We start from the raw sequence: 23808 nt of genomic DNA, 5'->3' as shown, positions 1-23808 counted from the left end.
TAGAAAACATATCAAATTCTTACAAAAACAACAGAAAACAAAATAAAAGAAATGAGAATATACATATATTACATATGTGTATAAATCTGACTGGTTGTTTGAAATACCTACATCAAATATTTGGCTGTGTACCTATAACTTTACACATAATACAAAGTTTCAAAGAATAGACACATATACTTTATCGTGGACGTCCACGGCACGGCAATGGCACGTTTTACCATAACGACGAAGCAGGGTATTTTAAATGTATTGCAGAGCTTTTTAAATTGCTGGAATATCGAGAGTGTGCCCTTACCAGGATTCGAACCTGGGACCTCTTGCTTCATAGGCAGGGTCACTATCGACTAGGCTAGGAGGCCGTTTCATCGATAGATTGATAGATCACAATTTGTAATAATAAAAAAATTTTAAAAATACTAAAACTAAATATTTTCGAAATTAATTTCTTGGGGTTAGATATGGGGATATTGGGTATTACTTGAGGTATATTTTACAAAAAATAATTCAACGGTTTCGTATCTGGAGGAGCCCAAACTTGGTATGTTTTTTATATTATTTTTATTTTAATTGAATGCAAGTGACGGAAATATAATAATGTGATATATTTTTAGAACCGGCTCAAAATGCCCTTTCATTTAATATCACACACGATGGGTTTCTGAACAATTATTTTTATTTTCCATATAAAAAATAGATGACGTCATAACTCCTTTCCGTTTATTTCTTTTTTTTTTGGTGCTATGGCCTAAAGATTAATCGTGCCGATTTTCATACCTTTAACACCATTTGCAGCTGATTTTGGTCAACCGCTAGTACTATTAAGAAGTATACCTACGATAATGTATGATACGAGTATGATAGAGTTTTCGCTCTATTTGATGATAATTAGAGATGCAACGGATAGTTGTTTGGCCGGATACCGGATACCGGATATTCGGCCTGATCATCGGCCGGATATCCGGTATCCGGCCGGCGAAATTATACCTACATTTCGGTTTTTCAGGTGCGCATTGTGCAGGCTTTGATCTGTTTCGTAGTGATAGTTTGCGTGGACTCATTTCTAGGTTCAAAAATAAGTGCGAATGCAACAGCGGAATGTTTAAAATGTTTTAAAATAATAAACGAGTACGATTATGACCGTCACTGTTTCGTAAATCCAATTTGTTGACTCCAAAATCAAGCAAAATTACTATCCGGTATCCGGCCGGATAGTAGGTCACTATCCGGTATCCGGCCGGATAGTAAAAAGAGGGCCGGATAGGCCGGATACCGGATAGTAACCGGATATCCGGTGCATCTCTAATGATAATCAAAGAGTTTATGAATGTTTTATTACAGTCCTCGTTTTCTGTGTCAGAGCACAGACCAACCCCTAGGTTTTCTGTGTTAGAGTCACATTTGAGTTCGTCGAAGTAACGTCAAATACGTTTTGTTTTCAAAGTAATTTGACGTTTATGGTAGCAGTTCTAACCAAGATGATGCAGAGATTACACTACGAGTACATATATGCCTATATCACAGAATTAATAATAGTACTAGGTACAGAAGACTCACTCTCTAACAAAACGCGTGTGTTACGATCAAGACAGATATGGCCGGCCGCTATGTGGCGACAGCGCCACGCGCGGTTTATGGCTAGCCACCAAAATTGGTGTGGAACGGATGTACTTGTAGATACCTGTAGCAAAGCGATTTCGTCGCGTCGCTACGAGTACATGCGGCCACACCAATTTTGGTGTCTAGCAGTAGTAGTTGCCGCGCACCGCTACGGGACGGACGGCTGCTCGTGCGGGCGCCACCTAGCGGTCATATATGTCGTAATAGATGCGTTTTGTTAGAGAGTGAAACTTCTGTACCTAGTACTATTATTTTTATTCTGTGCCTATAGCCATGGATTGGTCGCAGGCGGCGTGTGATGCGTGCGTCCAGCCCGCGGCCTAATAGGGTATTTTCCTACTAGTCAAATCAGTCACTTTTGTAGACCTGTCAAAACGTTTTGCTTCTATGGAATTTATATGAAACACTAGCATGTAACGTCACGATCAAATTACCTATACACTTTATAGTTTTATACGGGTTTTAAAATAGAAATTGTGTCTAAAAATAACAGCTGTCTACATTTCTCTATTAATCTTCTGGTGCTTACTATGAACTATGAAGAATAGGATCAGGGCCGGATTAAGTATGTCGGGGCCCCTAGGCAGTGCAAGGCTCGGGGCCCCATACAGTAAATTCTGCATAGGTACAGCATGTTCAGTACAGGGAAATAAGTTTGCGTTTTTAATATCAATCTTCAGCCGAGACGATCCGAGTCTAGTTGCTCTGATTGTTTGGACATAAAGCTTTTTTCTATCGGTTATTGCCGATTCCGCGATGCATCAAGTGTGGGGAGAGCCATTTAGGGCGATTGTGCACTACAATGAATTTTACTGTCCGGCAGTCCGAGTTTTTACGGTCCGATATGGCACGCCATTAAATGTATATAGTAGCTTGTGCACTAGACGTAATTTTACCCGTCCGACATTTTATTTTTCCCCATTCCGGACAGTTTTTTTCCGGTCCGAGATGACAGCTATGAAAAACGTGTTTATGCTGGTGCACTGTGTCTGGAATTAGTATTATTCATGACTTGACCGGGCGGGGGCGGGCTAGGGGGGGGTGTGTGTTTCATGCCACTGCGCCGCACCTACGAGTAAAAAGACGGACAAGTGCACAAGCCAATCATCCGTTTTTTTCATGCCACTGCGCCGCATCTGCGAGTAAAAATACGGACAAGTGCACAAGTCAATCATCCGTTTTTTTCATGCCATATCGGACCATGAAAACTCGGACTGCCGGACAGTAAAATTCATTGTAGTGCACAATCGCCCTTAGGCTTAAGGCCAATTCCCAGTGGAATACCAAAGCTGTGAGCTAGAGCGTCACTTTCCTATCTACCTCTAATGGCAAATTTTAAGCGAGGCTACGCTCAATGCCGCAAAGTTGATTTTTTCAATATTTAATATTTTGCGAGGCTAATTAATTCAGCGATTGTCCGACCATAAGACAAAACGCCGAGCCACATGATTAGAATCAACATAGTAATAAAGAATTTCCATATGTTAAAATTATTAGAGTTAGCCCAAGATAAGTCTGCAACGATTTTGATAGCACACGCAGTGCAAGTGTTATTTTAAACGTCATACTTCTATGAAATTATGACGTATAAATAACACTTGCACTGCGTATCCTATCAAAATCATTGTAGACTTTTCTTGGTCTAACTGTATTAATTCACCAGTCAAGCTAACATATAGATAAAGGGTCAACCAAAAAACCTACTAAAAACGCGAGCGCAGCGAGCGCGAAATTTTTTGTTAACAATATCGCAAATTGTGAAAAGCCTGTTAAAAGGCCAGGCCGGGTACCGATCTTCACCTGGGCCTAAAAGTCCGAAGTACCCCAGTGAGGCGAGCTTTCATGCTGCGAAGTCAAATCCGTGCTTCAGGATAGGTACATAGTTCAGCACAGACACGAACCATATTCCATTGTATTAAAAAGCGAGACCGCAGGCCGAGCTTGGCGCAGCGAGGCCAAAGGCTAAGCTGAAGTAGAGCAGATAACGAACACAAACCAATGGTAAATTGAGGTAAAAAGTGAGGCTGAAGTGAAGGTCGAGCTCAGCAATCTCCGCATTGCTCGACAAGCCCGAAGCGTCTTTTAGCGAAGTGAGCTTTCATGCGAGGCAAAAGGCCAAGCTACTGAAATCAATGTTAATATTTCTTAAAAAGCGACGCCGAAGGCCGAGCTGTAAGGAAGCAGCGCTCTGACATGAACCAATCGTCGAAAAAAGGTCACTTTTGTGACGCATTTTTACATACATACATTTTGTATGGATCGCCACTAAACTGACACCGAAAATTCGTAAGAAAACTAAGGACACTTTTCCTCGTGATTTTAAGTCGAAATAACCCAGATGTTGTTGGTTGTTCGAAAAAAGTAAATATTAACATTTTTTCAGAAAATCTTTACAACAGGGGCCCGTTTCTCAAAATGGTCTAAGCAGCGAAATGCTATACATGGAAGTATTCTGTCCGCTCAATTATGACCCAACGCAAACTACCCCGCGATAGGCGGTACTTACAAACTGCTCGATTGGCAATCTCAGTACCACCGAGATGACAGTCAGTGACAAATGGCTAAATTGATTTATAAAAACAACGTTTTTTTTGTAATTAAAAATATATTCATGTGTCGTGAAGTGGTGCAGAAGTTATTTTAGTTCATACCAAGGACAGTGGAATCACTTTTCACGTGTAGTAAACAGATAACTTCAGTAGAATTTGGAAAAAACATGACGATTTGTTTTCAATACTACCGTGCTAAGCTAAAACGTAACAACTGCATACGACTTTCATAACAACATACGAATTTTTAAATTGCGAGGATAATAGGGATGGTGTTATGCTAAATGAAGTAGACTATTTTATTAACTTGTGTTTGGTTTAGGTATTTTCTATATAATTATAAATGTAGTAATAAATTCCTTCTTACAGATTTGTATTTTCCTTTTTTATTTCATGAGATGGAGCTATAAAAAAATCTACCTAGTTATTTCAAATTAATAATCAAATTTGGTATTGTCATTTTACATTACTTTCCATTCAGATTCCCACAAGATGCTATTCGCAGAGAACTATGGAAAAAAGCTGTCCAATTAGAGAGACATGAAATTGAGTGGATGCCTGGCAAGATATCTAGAATATGTTCTATTCATGAGATATAACCCGTGAGATAATCATACCCGGTCTCCTATATGTAGAGAAATTTTTCCTATCATGCTTTCACTGAATTAATTTAACAAATACACACATTCTCTGAAAATGTTGATCATTTGAATCCACCCTCTACTGTCACATATATGTAGGTTCTCTCTCAAGCCATTTCCGTCAGTAGAAAAGAGCGGCAAACATATTAACTCACATTATAGACGGGTCTAACGCGAATTATATTCAATTACCTTGATTTACCGACGTAAATCAGTTTCGTTTCGTATAATGTGAGTTAATATGTGTTCAAAACGCGAAAGTTTAAAATATTATAAGAGCGGCAAATTTAGAAAATTTAAGCGCGCGAACGGCTGTGGTCCTATACAAAATTTTAATTTTGCACCTTTTTCTACTGACAAACTTGCTTGACCGGCTATATACATATAAAATATTCTGAACTGAAAGTGGGGATTTATTGTGACTCCGCCTGTTCAAATATTTTTGACCCGATTCGTGTACCCATGTAAATTTTGCAGACTGTATAGCCAGTCCGATTTCTAAGATCAAGTTCGCCATACATTTACTATGGCGTACTTGATCTTAGAAAAACGGACAGCCGGACAAACGGACCTGAACGTGACTTCGCACTGCCATGCAGATTAATAATAAAATATACAAAATACTTATTATAGCGGAATACATTTATACAACAATGATATATTTACTTATGTTGAGTTAGTCTGTCATGTCATAACAACATTTTAACTAGTTATCTTTTAATCTGCATTAAATTATTATACGTGAATTATTTGACTGGTTCTTCACTGTATGGCATAAACCTATCCCTGTCCAAGTCATATTCTAATCAAATATGAACCGCGAACTCTCAGCGGCCAGTACGTACAGCAAGAAGGTTATTAGCGGATTAATGTCGCTGATTGGTAGTTATTGACATTATATGCATTTCATCTACACTTAGCTATGTACCATTAGTGTAATAAAGATGACTCTTATTTTGTTTACCAGCTTTGATTACAGGCTCTGTAAACGCGTCGTCTTATTTGAATGTAGGCGTAATTGTGTATGTGTGCTAATTTGGCCCGAGAATTTGAACGGTAATGTTCCTAAAGGCGGTATCCATGGTTATATATGATCGCAGGGTCTAAGAGCTGAACAGCTGACAGGTGCCCGGATTAATTAATAATGATAGTATGGCACACTAACTAGAGGGATTTCGTTGCTCTATTAATTGCAAACCTATTTCCGTAGCTAAGCTCTCCGTCAAAAAGCTTGTAACTTGTAATACAAGCGGATGTCACTTTTTGTTAGAAAGAGACTTCCACTTGTATTACAAGTTACAAGCTTTTGAGAAACAGGCCCCAGGTACGCATATACGCCCCGTAAACTGAAAGTATTGCTTCAACTTGATTACAGTTTCATTCAATTAAAGAATGGAACAAAAAAAAAACAATAACAAAGCATAGGTACTCATTATTATTAAGAATAAAAAATTTACTCGTGAATTGACCCTATGAAACAATTTTTTTTTTGTGCGCGCTGAGCCGTCGGGGCCCCCTAGCCGAGGCGGGGCCCCTAGGCAGTTGCCTACTTTGACTTAGGGTTAATCCGGCCCTGAATAGGATACTCACCACGTCCGCTCTCAGCATGAGATAAGCGAAGAACACCGGGTTGTGGATGATGTCCGACCCGCGGAGGTTCAGCGTGTCTGCAGTATACGAACACGTTTTATTACCAACAAATAATTAGGTATTTTATGAATACATCTGAATGTCGGGTACTTTCAAAAATCACCATAAGAGTCGTTTTATATCTACAGACATTGAGCAGACACAGACACGTGCCGTGGCAGACAAAATAATATTCTTCTATCTTCTTCTACCTAGCGTTATCTCGTATACTCGTATATTCTTCTATACAGTGTCTATTAATTAACGTATTCAATAGTTACACGGCCGCGCCGTCGCCGACAGACAACTAGTAAAAAAATGCACAGTACGCTAGTGAGTGATAGAGTGGAGGCAGATCTCCGTGAGCTCGGCGTCGGCGAAAGCTGGCGGGATACCGCTCTGGACCGATCAAAGTGGCGTGCTCTTGTGTTGGAGGCCAAGGCTCATTTTGGGTCACCGCGCCAACCAAGTAAAGGTAAAGTAAGGTAAGGCAAGGTAAGTAAGTAAGTAGTAAGTACGCTGTCTGGCACGCTCAATGTCTGTGAATTTAAAACGACCTTATATTATAGGACTATCGTTTAAGTAAGGCGGTTGGTAAACATAGTACTTGAACCTTAATTTGATAGGCTATCACAGTTCATGAAATACAGCTTGGTGTCAGACGGACGGACGGACAGACGGACAGCGGAGTCTTAGTAATAGGTTCCCGTTTTTACCCTTTGGGTTCTTCTTCTTGGTCGCATCCATCATGACTGATGATCGTGGTTGGTGGGTTTTGTTCGGACACACTCTCGCCATCGATTCTGGTCCATCGCTTTCCTCACCACCTCGTAGAATTTCTGTGATGGTTCCTCGCCTTTGAGTTGACCCTTTGGGTACGGAACCCTAAAAAGAGAAGAGAAGAGACGAGAGTAGAATAGAATGTGTTGAACTCACAGGCTATGTCGTCTAAAGCGGTGAGCACGAGCGCCGTTGCACCCCGTGCTGAAGTCTGTGCGAGCAATTCGGAGATCTTCTCATTTGATGGCTTGCCTGCAAAACAATTTGAAATATAAACTGAGAAAGAAGTAATATACGTCAAACCTCTAGGGTTGCCAGATCGAAAGGCGCTATTATCGGGAAACAATATCAATTTTTCGGGATTTTGGGACTTAAGTCGGGAAAAAAAAAATTAGAGATGCCGCGATTGCCACGATGCCATGATTCGGCAACTATTCGGTATTCGGCCTATTCGGACACTTTGCCCAATATTCGGAATTCGGCCGAATGTTGCCTACTATTCGGCCGAATACCGAATATCTGTTGCATCTACCTAAAAAGAAAAATTACAAAAAAAATAACCAAAAACTAGGTATATTTAATATTTAAAATATATTCTTGGAAAGTAGTTAAATACGAAGGCACGTTTTTGAGCATTTATTGATTACAAAATATTTTGTTTTTATCATGGGTCTGATTTGATTGACTCTAATATACATTCATTCATTCTGTTCAACATAAAAATATATCTTCGCAAACGTAGTGCTTTGATGGCGAACAGTTTGCATAATTAATTAATAATTGTGACTCACAGACTCAAAATGTTCGCATGTCATGCCGAATACTCGGTATTCGGCCGAGAGAGGGGCCGAATATTCGGTATTCGGTATTCGGCCAAATTCACTATTCGGGGCATCTCTAAAAAAATACATTTAAATTAAAGTAATTGTATTAAAAACAACGATATTTTACATTATTGGCACTAGACGTGTGCGCCGCGCCGGCGCGCCGCCGCCGCCGGGCTTTTTTGCCACGCCGCCGCCGCCGATAAATGATCGGCGTGAAATCGGCGTGACCTTGAGTGTTGTTAATTAGTTATTCCAACTTGGTTTTTGAATTACAATCTGGATTTTTTTCATTATATATGTAACAGTTGTCAAATTTATACCAAGTATTTATAGAATGGAACAGAAAGTTACTTTAAACTGAGTAATCCTCAGTATTCAGCGTCAAGAAAGATGAGGGAGCGATATATGAAGTAGTATGTTTTCGTATTAAGGGGCTACCCGAGGTTTTCATCGATTTTTGACAAGTTTTGAATCGTATCTCCTTTTTTTGCACTACAGATAGAAATATAAGACAAACGGTTATTGGTTTTTCAATCTTTTATCTCCGGTTTTGTCCACCGGATTTTGAAAAAAATAAATATTTATTTTTTATGAATTTTTCTAAAAAAAACACTTTTTTCGTATCTAGTTTGCAGTGAAGGATCTTACATGTACGAAATCTACATATTTGGATTCGTCTTTGATGTCTCCAAAAACGTGTCCAAGGTTTTAATTTTAAAGTAATGAACACAAAAGTTATGGCCAGAAAACCAGTTTTTTAGCCTAAAATTGTTCAATTTTGTTGCCAAATATCTCGAACACAATGAACTTTGAAGTAAATATGGGATACTATATTGCTTAAAGCCGTAGCTGTTAATATAATAAGCTACAAAAAACATTAGAAAACTAAGGGATTCAGATCGAAGGTCATTGGCGTGGGGCAGCCCCTTAATTGTGAATTCACTTTCAACTCTTAATTTGAATTTTAGAATGAAAAACATCGAAATGGCGGCGCTTTTGATGAAAACTGAAGATGAAAGTTCTAATGAGGAGTTAACATCAACCATTTCAAGCCCAAAGTAATGTAATGGTAGTAAACAGAGCAAACATGCTCCCGTTACCGACGCACTCGGCGATTACAGAAAAGCTAGCTAGTATATCATGAGATGATAACCAGAGCCGGTGGTTGCACCGCCGAGATACGCCGCAGAGCTGGCATGGCTAAGAGTGCTACGGCTAACTTCGACAAGATCTGGAAGAACAGAGGTATTCGACCTGCAACTATGTAAAGTGCGCTTGATACGAGCTCTTGTCTTTTCAGTATTCCAGTATGGTGCCGCAAAGTGGAGCCTCTAAAAGTGACGTGCAAAGGTGCTTTTGAGATGTGATGCTGACGAAGATTGCTGCTTCTACCTAGTACAGCTAGAAGAACAAACCCCTTAATTCTTAGAGAGAATATTGCCACTTGGCTCTCCACAACATGCCATGGGCGAGCCCTTAGATTCTTCGGATATAATTATTATTCGGTTTCCAACGCATGAATGGATGAATGAATGAATGGCGAATGGCAAACATGCTCGGAGTGGAGCATGTGTGAGATGGTCGAACGTTGTGAAGAAGTGTACAGATGTGCAGTCCACACGGCTTATGACCGCACGAAATGGAGACAAATTACATGTCGTGATCCTCAGCAATGCTCAAACGCAAAAAAACAATGAAAAAACGAGAAAGAAGAAGATACATCTCAGTGAGCCTGGTTCTTGTACGATAGGAAAACCATTAGAGGGAAGACACAATAGCAGTCCGCATGTCTAGGATATCTGATGTTTTATTTTGTTAACGTACTTACCTCATTTTAATACGATAACTCATGGAAAGCATAAAAAAATGGAGAGTTACAGATCGGATCATAGGTCATTGGGACCAGGTGACCGCTTACAGCAAGCCAGTTACTAGGGAAATCAAGTTATTATATCTATCCTATATCAATTTACAAACTCTATATTACTCACGGCCTATTCATAACTATACGTAGATTACGTAATTCACTTACCAGCAACCTGAATTGATAAAATTTTCAAGAAAAACAACAAATTAATGATTTTTCTTAAGGAACCGAAAAGTCAAGGTCACGCCGATTTCACGCCGAAAACACGCCGCCGCCGCCGATTTTTTGGCAAACGCCGCCGCCGATCATTTTATAATCGGCGCACACGTCTAATTGGCACTACGTCAGCTCGCTCGCTCGACGACAGTTCGGAACTTGAAATTATTGTTTTATAACGTGAAGCTGTTTTTCGGGACAGTTTACACTTTGTCGGGAATCGGGAACACCTGCTAAAAATCGGGAGAATCCCGCCAAATCCCGACCATCTGGCAACCCTACAAACCTCCCACATCAAACCCGGGGTCGCGGCAAACCTCGACGGCGTTGGCGAGATGACCTCGACGCCTTTGATAGGAACTGGTGGGAGACGGGTCAAGACCGGGATACATGGAAAGGGAGGATGGAGGCCTTTGCCCAGCAGTTTGCTCTAGGCTCGAACGAGTATAAATAAAAAATAAATAAATAAATAGGTCTGAAGCCTACTAAAGAAAAGAGTGACCAAGCCCTCTGGTGGCGGAGGCCGGATTGAACTGTCGTCTTCAGCTTCACCACTATACCATCGGAGCGCAAGCCTCTATACAATTTTTATAAATTATCCATCAAATCATCATCATCATCATCTCAGCCATAAGACGTCCACTGCTGAACATAGGCCTCCCCCTTGGACCTCCATACGTGCCGGTTGGAAGCGACCCGCATCCAGCGTCTTCCGGCGACCTTAACAAGATCGTCTGTCCATCTTGTGGGTGGACGTCCTACGCTGCGCTTGCTAGTCCGTGGTCTCCACTCGAGCACTTTTCGACCCCATCGGCCATCTTCTCTGCGTGCAATGTGGCCTGCCCATTGCCACTTCAGCTTGCTAATCCGGTGGGCTATGTCGGTGACTTTAGTTCGTCTACGGATCTCCTCATTTCTGATTCGATCACGTAGAGAAACTCCGAGCATAGCCCTCTCCATAGCTCGTTGAGCGACTTTAAGTTTTGAGATGAGGCCGATAGTGAAAGACCACGTTTCGGAGCCGTAAGTCATCACTGGTAACACACATTGATTAAAGACTTTCGTCTTGAGGCACTGAGGTATGTCGGACGAAAAGACATTACGTAGTTTCCCGAACGCTGCCCAACCGAGTTGGATTCGGCGGTTGACCTCTTTCTCGAAGTTGGACCTACCTAATTGGACTACTTGTCCTAGGTAGATGTACGAGTCAACAACTTCGAGTACCGAGTTCCCAACAGAGACTGGGATGGGCACAACATTGGCATTTGACATAAGTTTCGTCTTGTCCATGTTCATTTTCAAGCCCACCCGTTGTGAAACTCGGTTGAGGTCATCGAGCATCATGCTGAGTTCCTCCATCGACTTTGCCATGACTACGATATCGTCGGCAAACCGAAGGTGAGTGATGTATTCGCCGTTGATGTTGATGCCAAGTCCTTCCCATTCCAGGAGCTTGAAGGCGTCTTCCATTACGGCAGTAAACAGTTTCTCCCTGCCTTACGCCTCTTCGCAATGGAATCGCCCTCGTGCTCTGCTCCTGTACTCGGACCGACATGGTGGCGTTACTATACAAACACTTCAACACTTCGATGTACCGATAGTCAATATGGCATCGCTGAAGAGACTCAAGCACCGCCCATGTTTCCACCGAATCGAAGGCTTTCTCATAGTCCACAAACGCTAAGCATAATGGCAAGTTATACTCTTCGGTCTTCTGTATAACTTGCCGCAGCGTATGGATGTGGTCTATGGTACTATAGCCTTTTCGGAAACCGGCTTGTTCGGGAGGCTGGAAGTCATCAAGTCTGTGTTCGAGACGGTTCGTGATGACCCTTGAAAACAGCTTATAGACATGGCTCAGAAGCGTGATGGGTCTGTAGTTCTTCAATAGGTTGTTATCACCTTTTTTGAAGAACAGCACCACCTCGCCTCTATTCCATGTTTCAGGCGTTATGCCCTCGGACAAGACGGAATTAAAGAGCTTCTGGAGGACTTTAAGTACCGGTGTTCCACCCGCTCTCAGAAGCTCTGAAGTGATTCCGTCTTTGCCCGGCGCCTTGTTGTTCTTAAGCTGCTTCAGGGCCATCCTAATCTCGTACAGACTGATGTCCGGGATATCTTCGGTATAATGTCGGGACAGCTTGGCTCTTGGATCTCCTACCAAGCTGTCAACGGGCTTTGCGATCGAAGTGTATAACTGTCCATAGAACCTCTCGATCTCACCTAAAACCTCCGCTTTGCTCGACGCTATGCTGCCATCTTCCCGTTTCAGCTTTGTCAGCTGGCTTTGCCCAATAGACTTGTCCTTTGCGAACACTTTGGAGCCTTGGTTTCGCTCAATAGTCTCTTTAATACGGTTAGTATTAAAGAGACGCAGATCATGTCGCAAGGACTTAGATATACGTCTATTGAGCTGCCTATATGACTCCGCGTCATCGGGAGACTGCAACTGTAGCGAGCGTCGTTCAGCCATGAGGTTTAAGGTTTGCTCGGTCAATTTCTGAGGTCTATCTTTACGGCGGGATCTAAAAAACTTAGACCCTACTGTGTGGACAGTTTCCACTAGCCCGTCGTTGATTTCGTCCACTGAAGCCAAGTTCTCTAGGCAAGCAAAGCGGTTAGAGAGCTCGAGTTGAAAGCTTTCGGGGTTTTGAACATAGGCTCCAGTAGGTCGGAGCGTAGACTTCATCAGGCTGGACCTTTCAAGTTTAATATTGATATTCAGTGTGCCTCTTACGATTCGGTGATCACTACCGGTCTTTACCCTGTTGATCACAGAGACATCACTGAATATCCGTTTCTTGTCGGTCATGATGAAGTCTATCTCGTTTCTCGTGGAACCGTCAGGACTCATCCAGGTCCATTTCCTGTGAGGCGGCTTCTGGAAGAAAGAGTTCATCATGAAGAGTTCCTCTCTCTCCAGAAAGTCGGCCAGCCTCTGACCCCTAGGGTTCCGTTGCCCATACCCAAATTGCCCCACTCTCAACTCATCCCCGCTTCTCTTGCCCAACTTTGCGTTGAAGTCCCCCATAACAACAGTAAAGTAGGTTTTAGAAGTATGTATGGCCCTACTTACGTCCTCATACATAGCTTCTACTTCATCATCGGAGTGTGACGAGGTCGGTGCGTATACCTGAATGACCTTCAGCGAATATCTTTTGGATATTCTGAGTATTAGGTATACCACCCTGCTCGACACACTGTCGATGGTTATTATGTTGTTTACGAGGGACTTGTGAACGAGTAACCCGACACCACCTTGGGACTGTTGGTCGCCCTCCCGGTGGTAGAGCAAGTTACCAGACTTCAGGGTTGTCGTGTCCTCCCCCTCTCTACGGACTTCGCATAACCCTACAATGTCCCAGTGTAACCTGCTCAGTTCCTCTTCCAGCTCGCAGATCTTTTCGTCAGTCCTCATAGTGCGTATGTTGTGTGTTACCAGGGCCAGTCGTCGTCGGGGCGGGTAGCCGGATCTTTGCCGGAGATTCTTAGCACCCCTGACCCCGCTAATGCCCTGACCGCTACCATAGCCAGAGCACCGGGGGTCGCCGGAACCTCGGGGCCGTGGTTCTATTGTGCTCATCATGATGGGGGGTGAATGCCATAATCGCCACGCTTGGCAGGCGGGTTGGCGATCGCAGTCGAGTACACCGAATTTGAGGGACGCTGCTGCCCGTCCACCGGTGGTCTTGGACGTAGTTTAAGGACATACCCGGGTCCATCCATCAAATATATATTAGATATTATATATTTTTATAAATTATTCACTTTAAGGTTATCCTTAAAAAGCAAAATATTGAATATAAAACTCTAGTGATATTAATAAAATTAATTGGATCGAAACATGTCGAGCTATTCGACTTAATAATAAGTGAAAGACCCATTTAAAATAATTTTAAATCGCAAAATATTGTGTGCCATCAGTGCGACCCACATAAACCCACAATATGACTATAACACTTTAAACTCTCGCGTTTTGTACACATATTTAATTACACAAACGGGTCTACCGCGATATAATTTCATTGTTTTTAGATTATTTTCTGCACTAGCTTTGGTCACAGGAAGACGGAATTTAAGGTAAAAACAATGAAATTATATCACGGTAGACCCGTTTATATTATTAACTATCACTTGCTAAAGAATACCCGTGAAGTCGACGGGCACCCCGAACACGCGGGGTTGCTCGGGCGCGCGGGCGCCGGCTCGCCGACGTCGCCCCGCGCCGCGTCCACCAGGTCGTCTCCGTGTTGTCTCCGTGTTGTCTCCGTGTTGTCTCCGTGTTGTCTCCGTGTTGTCTCCAGGTTGTCACTGTGTCTAAAGAATACCTGTGAACTCGACGGGCAGCCCGAATATTGGGTTATTAGGGCGCGCGGGGGCCGGCTCGCCGACGCTGTCCCGCGCCGCGTCCACCAGGTTGTCTGCGGTCGCTTGTAGCTGGATGCCGGATGGGGTCAAGGCGTTCTGGATACGAATAAAAAAATATAACTTATTGTCAAATTGACATTGATTTAAGAGTGTGTAGGTTGTTAAAGCGTGGGCAACGCGTATGTAACACAGCTTATTGTCAGGCTGGCCGTATGCTTGTTTGGCACGGACATGGTAGGTACATAAAAAATAAGAAAACGAAAATGTCTTCAATTTTAAAATCTGTTAAAAATGCATAGTTGCGCGTTTTGGGGATGCGTTAAAATCCCACAAAATCTACCTTTTTATACAAGCATACGGCGAAAATCGAAAATCAAAATTTCGGAAAAACAAAATCATAACCTCTCTTATGGTATGTAACTATCTATTTAATTTTATTTATGTTGCTTTGCACTAACACTAATTTTACTACCTTGTTTACTAACTTCCCAAGTAGCACAGATTAGCTGTATAGCAGCCGCATAATGAAGTACGAATACGCTTGAAGCTGGAATATAAAAACTGCATAAGAGCTGTATAAGCGTCTTTTCAGCTTTTATAACTCTTAAATGGGCACAAATTAGGCAGCCTTAAGTTCACATAGCTACTTAAGAGCGGTGTAGCAGCAATTTAACGGAATTATAAGGGGTAACAGGAGTTATAAGAGGTGTATATTGGCTGGGTAAGAGACCACCAGTTACCCTTTATTCAGCTAATATGTCACATGTGCGCCCTAATACCGGGAAAGATTGACGTTGGGCTGAATAAAAGATAATTAATAACATACTTTTACACCTCTGCTTTAAAAATCAGCTATTATATTTAGTATAGTGACGACGAACGCAGAGGTGAACATATTTATATTGAAGCAAAAACGTTAAGCGCAACGACACCATAAGTCATTTTGTTAAAGTGTTTAGTTAAATGTTTGTACATGATCTTTTATATATTAATGCGAGAAAGATGTTTGGGAATGCAAGTTTATTGACATTATATATATACATTATCTAAGAAAATTTCAGTGCGCCACGAAAATAATCAGTATTTATTTAAATTAATGATATAAATAAGCTGTGTATAAAAACTATTTCAGTGGTTCGGACAGAATTATGAGATAAAAAGTTAATAATACGTTATAGGAAGTACTAAACTAATGATTTAGGTTAAGAACTCAGGCACAAAACCATATTGTTACCCTTAAAAGTTGGAAAAGCAATTTCAATTTTGTAGGTTATATACAATAAAATGGCGGTCAATGTTAAAAAGCAACGTGAACCGTTAAAATTCTTATATGCAGCATACGACTGTTATATATCCCACTATAAAGTCCAAGTCGTTATTTCGATACACTAGTGAACCTCTAAACAGTTATAAGGCATCTTATGAACGTTTTAACAGCTGCTATGCAGACAGTCCCAATGGTAGTATAATAGGCTGCTTAGCGGTAAACATGTTCAGCGCTAAGCCGTATTATGCGCCACATGTGTTCGATTATACGTCTATTGGTTTCATAATAGTTCACTCGTTCTCCCTTATAATAAGTCAGCGAAATAAAAGCTGCTTTAGCGGTAAACATGTTCAGCTATAAGCTGTATTATGCGTCCCATGTGTTCCATTTATACGTCTATTGGCTTCATATTAGTTCACTCGTGCTCCCTTAAAAGTCAGCGTAATAAAAGCTGCTTAGCGGTAAACATGTTCAGCGATAAGCTGTATTATGCGCCACGTGTGTTCCATTATACGTCTATTGGCTTCATAATAGTTCATTCGTGCTTCCTTAAAAAGTCAGCGTAATAAAAGCTGCTTAGCGGTAAACACGTTCAGCGATAAGCTGTATTATGCGCCACATGTGTTCCATTATACTAAAAGCTGCTTAGTGGTAAACATGTTAAGCGACAAGCTGTATTATGTGCCACATGTGTTCCATTATACGTCTATTAGCTTCATAATAGTTCACTTGTGCTCCCTTAATAAGTCAACGTAATAAAAGTCCACAATTACCTCCTTATACAGCACATGGCGTAATTTTATCCACTAAACAGACCTTATAACGGTTAAAGCATTTGATAACCCTTAAAGCTGTATAGGGTCGTAGCAAATATACCTTTATATCACTCTTTGCGTATTAATGGTAGTTTTCAGAGCCGTAATGCAGCTTTTAATCAGCCCTAAGCTATATAAATATCACTGAGATCTATTATACAGCTGTAGGACCACGAGTGTGCTCTTATAAGTGTCTTAATACGCACAGAGCGTTAGATAGAACTAAAAGTGAGTAGTTATAGAGCTATCTGTGCTACTTGGGTTGTTACTAACATAATATGTGACTAGTCCTGAAATAAATATTATTCATTCATTCATTCATTCATTTATACTTATTCGAGCGATAGAGAGTATTAGAGAGGCAGATAACGAAATTTCGATTTTCGAGTACCTTATGTACACTGGCGTTCAAAAGTGCATGGAGATGTTTCAACCGTAATATTAAGGCATTACGGTCGACATCTATCCATTCACTTTTGAATGCCACTGTACAGTCAGCAAAGCTTGGCACCCCTGCATACACATTTGCTGAGTAACGCCACCCATGCTGTCCTAGTGTAAGTGGTGGGGTCCACCCCCACCACATCTCCTGAGGTCAAGTTGCTCGCCAGCCACGCTTGGATCGTCAGGATATTATAATATAGTCTCCCCTATGTGTAGGATGTACCTGTAACGCCACCCACGCCATCCTAGTGTAAGTGGTGGGGTCCACCCCCACCACTTCTCCTGAGGTCAAGTTGCTCGCCAGCCACGCTTGGATCGTCAAGATATTACAATATAGTCTCCCCTATGTGTAGGATGTACCTGTAACGCCACCCAAGCTGTCCTAGTGTAAGTGGTGGGGTCCACCCCCACCACATCTCCTGAGGTCAAGTTGCTGGCTAGCCACGCTTGGATCGTCAGGATATTACAATAGTCTCCCCTATGTGCAGGATGTACCTGTACCCCAAGCTGTCCTAGTGTAAGTGGTGGGGTTCACTCCCACCACATCTCCTGAGGTCAAGTTGCTCGCCAGCCACGCTTGGATCGTCAGGATATTACAATATAGTCTCCCCTATGTGTAGGATGTACCTGTAACGCGACCCAAGCCGCCCTAGTGTAAGTGGTGGGGTCCACCCCCACCACATCTCCTGAGGTCAAGTTACTCGCCAGCCACGCTTGGATCGTCAGGTCCTCGCCTGCAAAGGAACCTAGAATGTTACATATGACCGTGGTTTTGAACGCGAAATTTTAATAACAAAACTTCGAGACAAAGACATATTAAATATATGCCGCCGCCCGCACCGGCCCGTCACGGTCAACGCAAGCTCCTGATGACACTCCTCGGTACGGAGTGAAACATGTCGAGCGTATTTCGACTTAAAATACGTGAGTGACCCGTTTTTAATATATTTAAAGCGAAATTTGATAGTAAAAATGTCAAGGAACGTAAAATTAAATAAATGATTTTGGTCGCTTTCTTTAAACTTGTTGTTACCTGTCGCATGAGCGTCCACTATGTGGTGTACTTGCAACTCGGACTGCGTGAAGTAATGTCCGTCACACACCAGGGCCTGGTCTTTTGTCACTACCGCGGACATCTGTCTGTCTGTCTAAACTGTAACGTCACCTTGCCGCATGAGCGTCCACTATGTGGTGTACTTGCAACTCGGACTGCGTGAAGTAATGTCCGTCACACACCAGGGCCTGGTCTTTTGTCACTACCGCGGACATCTGTCTGTCTGTCTAAACTGTAACGTCACCTTGCCGCATGAGCTTCCACTGTGTAGTGTCTACTTGAATCTCGAACTGCGTGAAATAATGCCCGTCACACACCAGGGCCTGGTCTTTTGTCACTACCGCGGACATCTGTCTGTGTCTGTCTAAACTGTAACGTCACCTTCCCGCATGAGCGTCCACTGCGTGGTGTCTACTTGAATCTCGAACTGCGTGAAGTAACGCCCGTCGGTCCACACCAGGGCGTGGTCTTTTGTCACCACCGCGGTACCCGAGGAACCGGTAAGCCCGGACAGCCATTCACGGCGAGCGTCTGATGCCGCTATATACTGAGACTGAAAACAAAATAAATATACTTATTTAACTGAAGAATGAAGAGATGACGATGACATTCGTCTGAAATGCTGATCTGAATGTCTGAATACGAGTAATAGTTATTTGTTTTACAAGGGGGCAAAGTTGTTGTTTAACCGCTCGTGCTAAAGCTAATATTGATACGATCTTGAGCGTTGCGAGGGTTTCAAAGCACGAGGGTTAAACAAAATTTCAAATTTGCCCCCGTGTGAAACACAAAAATTTTCACCACACCAACCCGAAGCTAATATTAAATGTAAAATATCAAACAAAATGAAACCAAATCAAATCCAAATGAATGTTATTAAATATTTATCATCCAAAATCATCATTTAAAAGTCTTTTCTACCAGCAAACATAAAACAACTCAAAATTTGCATTTGATACTTTGCCTCACATGTGAATAAAATGCAACTTTGCTATCAGTTTTCGAAGTGCAAAGTAAGCCTTTCCGAGCTGGTGTGGTGAAAAATTATAATCTACTAGTACATTGATATGATGGTGGCGCATTTTATCGCTATCGCAGTCATGCGTCACTTTTGCACTTACTCGTTGGAGCGTGACTGCCGTTTTAGCGCCTCTGGTCACGGGAAAAAATAAAAAGACTGTTCTTGTGGCGTAATGTTGCCAGAGTTCAACGAGGGTACGGGTTGTAAGGTCGGCAACGCGCACGAAACACCTCTAGAGTCGCAGGCGTCCATATAGGCTACGGTGACAGCTTACCATCAGGCGGGACGTATGCTTGTTTGCCACCGACGTAGACTACATTGACTAGACTTACATTGTGTGCGTCAGCCGTAGGTACGATGTAGGCGTCGAGGTTGTGTTCGGCCATAACCACCCGCAGCGCTGCGATACGCTCGGCAGCGCTGAGGGCGCTCAAAGTACGCCCGGTGCCATCCTCAACTGAAATACAGAGTCCATCTGAGCTATAGGCGTATCCAGACTGGTCCATTTTTCGCTAATCAGATTAAATTGCCCGATTGAATCAGGACGTGCGGACGCAAACGTCAATTTGGCTCGCCGAATTCAACCGCCGATAATGACCGATATTACCGATAAAATGAGGTGCGGGCGCAAGAATACCAATTTGTGACCCCAGTATTTTCGTTCTGGGGCATTTTTTCAATTTAGAGGGCTCTAAAATCACCATAAGTCTAAAATTGGTGAGTAAATTGGAGATTGACGCCAATTTCATTTCTGATCAAATCGGTCGATTTGATCATCCCGTCTGGATACCGATTACCTTCGCACAGACTTAATAGAGCAAGGAAGTGTTACAACAAACGCCATATTTTGATATAACCTTGCTAAACTGAAAACCGTAATTAGATTCCAAAAAAAGTAAGTGCCACTTTTTACTAGCGCGTCTTGTATTTATGTAAAAATAAGTAAATAAAAGTACTTTTTTAAATCGTAGGAGTAAAATTACCAATAAATAAATTATCTTAGCGTGTTTATATATAAAAAGGAATTTACTATTTTACAAACATATTATTGCAGTGGCAACATTGTCTTACTTTTTTTGGAATCTAATTACGATTTTCAGTTTAGTCGCCTCCGCTCGAGCGTCCACTCAGTTTGCGCACTTGGCTCCACTTGCACCATCCCACCAATTCGGGGTTAACCGGTTAAACCGTTAACCCTGTGTCAAATTGTAATGGTAACTCCAGGTTTAACCGGTTAACCCCGGGTTAGTGAATGGTGCAAGTGGCACTTATAGAAATAAAACATAGATTAACCTTTTGTCTCTGATTTATAGAATCCTAACTAAACTTTCAGCATTTTTTTCGACAGCAATTTTTCAGCTACAGCACAACAAGGTTTTTAACCTACGATTTTTGACCACAACACACATATATTTATTATTATTTGGAGCCTGTCGTGTCCCACTGCTGGGCAAAGGCCTCCCCCAATTTCTCCACAAATCTCTGTCCAGTGCTGTCGGGTCACTCCTTTCAAAATGAGTCTAGTTCATCCCGCCATCGCCGGCAGGGTCTGCCAGGTCCCCGATTCGAGTTTTGGGGCTCCCACTCTGAAGTGATTTTGCCCCACAACTCATTCGGCATTCGGCAGACGTGACCAGCCCAGTCCCATTTTAGCTTGGCCGCCTTCCGAGCTACATCGACGATTTGGGTCTTGGAGCGTAGCGTGGTGTTCCGGACTCGATCCACCAATTTGACACCTATATGCTACGCTCCATAGCTCGTTGGCAAACCCCGAGTCTGGACTTCTGAGCTTTAGTCAAAGACCAAGTCTGTGCACCGTAGGTTAGAACTGGGAGTATGCACATGTCCACGAGCTTCCGTTTCAGTGACATCGGAAGATTACCTTTCATCAGGTGTTTCATGGACCAATAGCTCCTCCAGGCGTTTTCAATCCGTCTTTCGACCTCTTTTTCCTGACGCGCCTGGAAGGAGACTAATTGGCCCAAATAAATGTACTCACGGACATATGCAACATGTTCTCCATTTATTTCTAGCCTACGTGGTGTGCTGTTAGTCATAAGCTTGGTCTTTGACATATTCATCTTCAGTCCAATCTCGAGGTTATATATATATATATATAAATATAGTCGTATTTCTCTACATTACTTTTTGCTACACTATCGCATTGGGCAACTGTTATGATAGCTGTACCGTAAAAATTATCAATAAATAAATTAAATCAATATAAAAGTTAAAAAGACATACTGTAGACCGCTTCATCGGGTTCCGCCCACTCGAAGTTGGACATGGTACGCCCTGACCGCAGGATGTGGCCCCATACCGCTTCTGCTGTTATGCTGAAAAGACAGGTTGCCAACAAACATGATTTGTTGCCAATTTTCTTAAATATTTTCTAACAAATCATGAAACTTAAAAAATATATATAGGTAGAGTTAGAGCAAGAAAAGTCTGCAACGATTTTGATAGCATACGCAGTGCAAGTGTTACATATAACATCATAATTTCATAGAAGTTTGACGTTTGAAATAACACACTGCGTGTGCTATCAAAATCGTTGCAGACTTATCTTGGTCTAAGTCTAGGTACATTTGAGATTCTACATTTAAGGCTCATTTAGACGATGCGAGAACTCGCATGCGAGTTTCATTACATTGCGGGTTTTGACCGGTCGGTTGAATTTGACGTAACCAACAGTCCGCAATGTAACTAAAATCGCATGCGAGTTCGCGCGCCGTCTAAATCAGCCATAAATCAGCCCTTAATAGTATGCAAAACTTTTCTTTTTAGTACATTATTGTCGAGGCTCGGAAGTAGCTACTTGCAGGCTGAGGATTCGTTTTAAACGGACGACCTTGGGAGTCCGTTTAATTGAATCCGAAGCCAGCAAGTAGCCTTCCAGCCGAGTCATATATAGTGCTTTTCTCAAAAATGGTGCAAGAAATATAAATATCATAGAAATATTTTACAAAAGCAACTTTCTTACGTATATAATTTCACAGAAAAAAGTAGAAACAATTGAAAAAATTAGCTTTGCCGCCTTTTTATTTTTTTAATAAAAAAATAGAAGTATATTTTTCTGCCGAAAATACGCCAACCTATTTGAGACAGCTAAATAGTCGCGGTACTAATCATCTGTTTGGCTGTTTAATGGGCCTGTGCCTTCATTTGATATGGCCATTTCAACTTTTAAAAAGTTTGGAACTCGACAAATAATGGAATTTGTATGCAACATTGCAGTCCCAAAATCGAGACTGCAATGTTTTTAACTTTTTAATTTTTGACTGACCATAAACTACGCGCTTCGCAACCTATTTTTTAAACGGCAAAGTCGACTTTGAGAAAAATCCTTTACTTAGCCTCGTAAGAATGTAGAGGTACACACTGTTTCAATCTAATTCGAACCCATTTCGAACCTTTCAAAAACGAAATAAAGTAGCATTTCTTTTGTTTCATTGTTTTCTAAAACAAACGAAAGTCACCCCAATGTATTACACACCAAGGTTCAAATTAAAAATAGGGAAACTGTGTTTACAATTCATTTATTTACGTTACATGTCCGTCTTCGGGTCACAGACTTAAGTATCTACATATCGTGTCTTACTTTGAAAAAAACCGGACAAGTGCGAGTCGGACTTGCCCACCGAGGGTTCCGTACTTTTTAGTATTTGTTGTTATAGTTATAGCGGCAACAGAAATACATCATCTGTGAAAATTTCAACTGCATGTGATAGCTAGTCACGGTTCATGGGATACAGCCTGGTGACAGACGGACGGACAGCGGAGTCTAGGGTCTCGTTTTACCCTTTGGGTACGGAACCCTAAGACAGCGAAGTCTTAGTAATAGGGTCCCGTTTTTACCCTTTGGGTACGGAACCCTAAAAAACTCGTATCTTGTTCTGTCAATCATAAGAAAAATGTGATAACTATGTATGGGATGCATACAGACTTATTGCGTTTCGAGTTTGAGTAGCAGTGTCAGATACGAGATTTTTTCAAAGTCGGGACGATATGTGCCATTCGGAACGGACAAAAGGATACTTATTGTCAGTTGTCAATAAGCTGCTATTTCCACGAAGCTTCAGTTTGCAACCAACTTTATCGACAACCGACAATGTGGGTACCTTTTGGTTGAAAAAGTCACATATACTCGTGTGTACCAAATTTCAACTTAATTGATCCCGTAATTTCGGAGCTACGAGTAATAAGCTGTGGTAGACGGATAGACAGACGCACGAGTGATCGTATAAAGGTTCCGTTTTTATTTTTGAAGTACGGAACCCTAAAAATAACAATATTTGGAATAAATACTTACCAGAGCGCCAGAAGCACTGCCCACCTCGCCATCGCACTAAATACTGTATCAATTAGCCATATCAGAGCTCCAATATTGCTAGATACTGTCGGATTTAGATAACGGATTAACTTATTGATTTATATACTAGCTGCAGTTTGAGTCGCTACTTATTAATTAATTATTGAGATGAGAATAATAGCTAATTTAGACGGCGCGCGAACTTGTATGCGATTTTAGTTACATTGAGGACTATTGGTTACATCCAATTCAGCCGACCAACCAAATACCGCAATGTAATGAAACTCGCATGCGAGTTCACGCACCGTCTCAATGAGCCTTAAGGTACCGGCCAATAACTGGCCACCCTAAACTAAAAATGAGTTATATTCACCTATATATAAACAGAATTCATTTTA

At 41.8% G+C, this 23808-nt stretch overlaps 1 protein-coding gene across 1 annotated transcript in view; it reads right to left on the bottom strand.

Moving 5' to 3' along the window:
* Window positions 1-23566, bottom strand: part of LOC134802489 (xaa-Pro aminopeptidase ApepP-like) — a 48035-nt gene extending 24469 nt beyond the window's left edge. Inside the window, exons 1-8 of the mRNA XM_063775168.1 lie at window positions 23411-23566; window positions 21343-21434; window positions 19431-19555; window positions 18459-18630; window positions 17651-17757; window positions 14458-14593; window positions 7376-7471; window positions 6401-6477 (exon numbers count right to left, since the gene is read on the bottom strand). Coding sequence (XP_063631238.1) covers window positions 6401-6477; window positions 7376-7471; window positions 14458-14593; window positions 17651-17757; window positions 18459-18630; window positions 19431-19555; window positions 21343-21434; window positions 23411-23442 — 837 coding nt within the window. The 5' untranslated portion in view covers window positions 23443-23566. The remainder of the gene's footprint in view (window positions 1-6400; window positions 6478-7375; window positions 7472-14457; window positions 14594-17650; window positions 17758-18458; window positions 18631-19430; window positions 19556-21342; window positions 21435-23410) is intronic.
* Between the last annotated feature and the right edge of the window lie 242 nt (window positions 23567-23808).

Source organism: Cydia splendana, chromosome 24 (assembly GCF_910591565.1).
Source record: "Cydia splendana chromosome 24, ilCydSple1.2, whole genome shotgun sequence".
In the NCBI taxonomy this organism is placed as follows: Eukaryota; Metazoa; Arthropoda; class Insecta; order Lepidoptera; family Tortricidae; genus Cydia; species Cydia splendana.
This window is presented reverse-complemented; position numbering and strand designations above follow the sequence as displayed.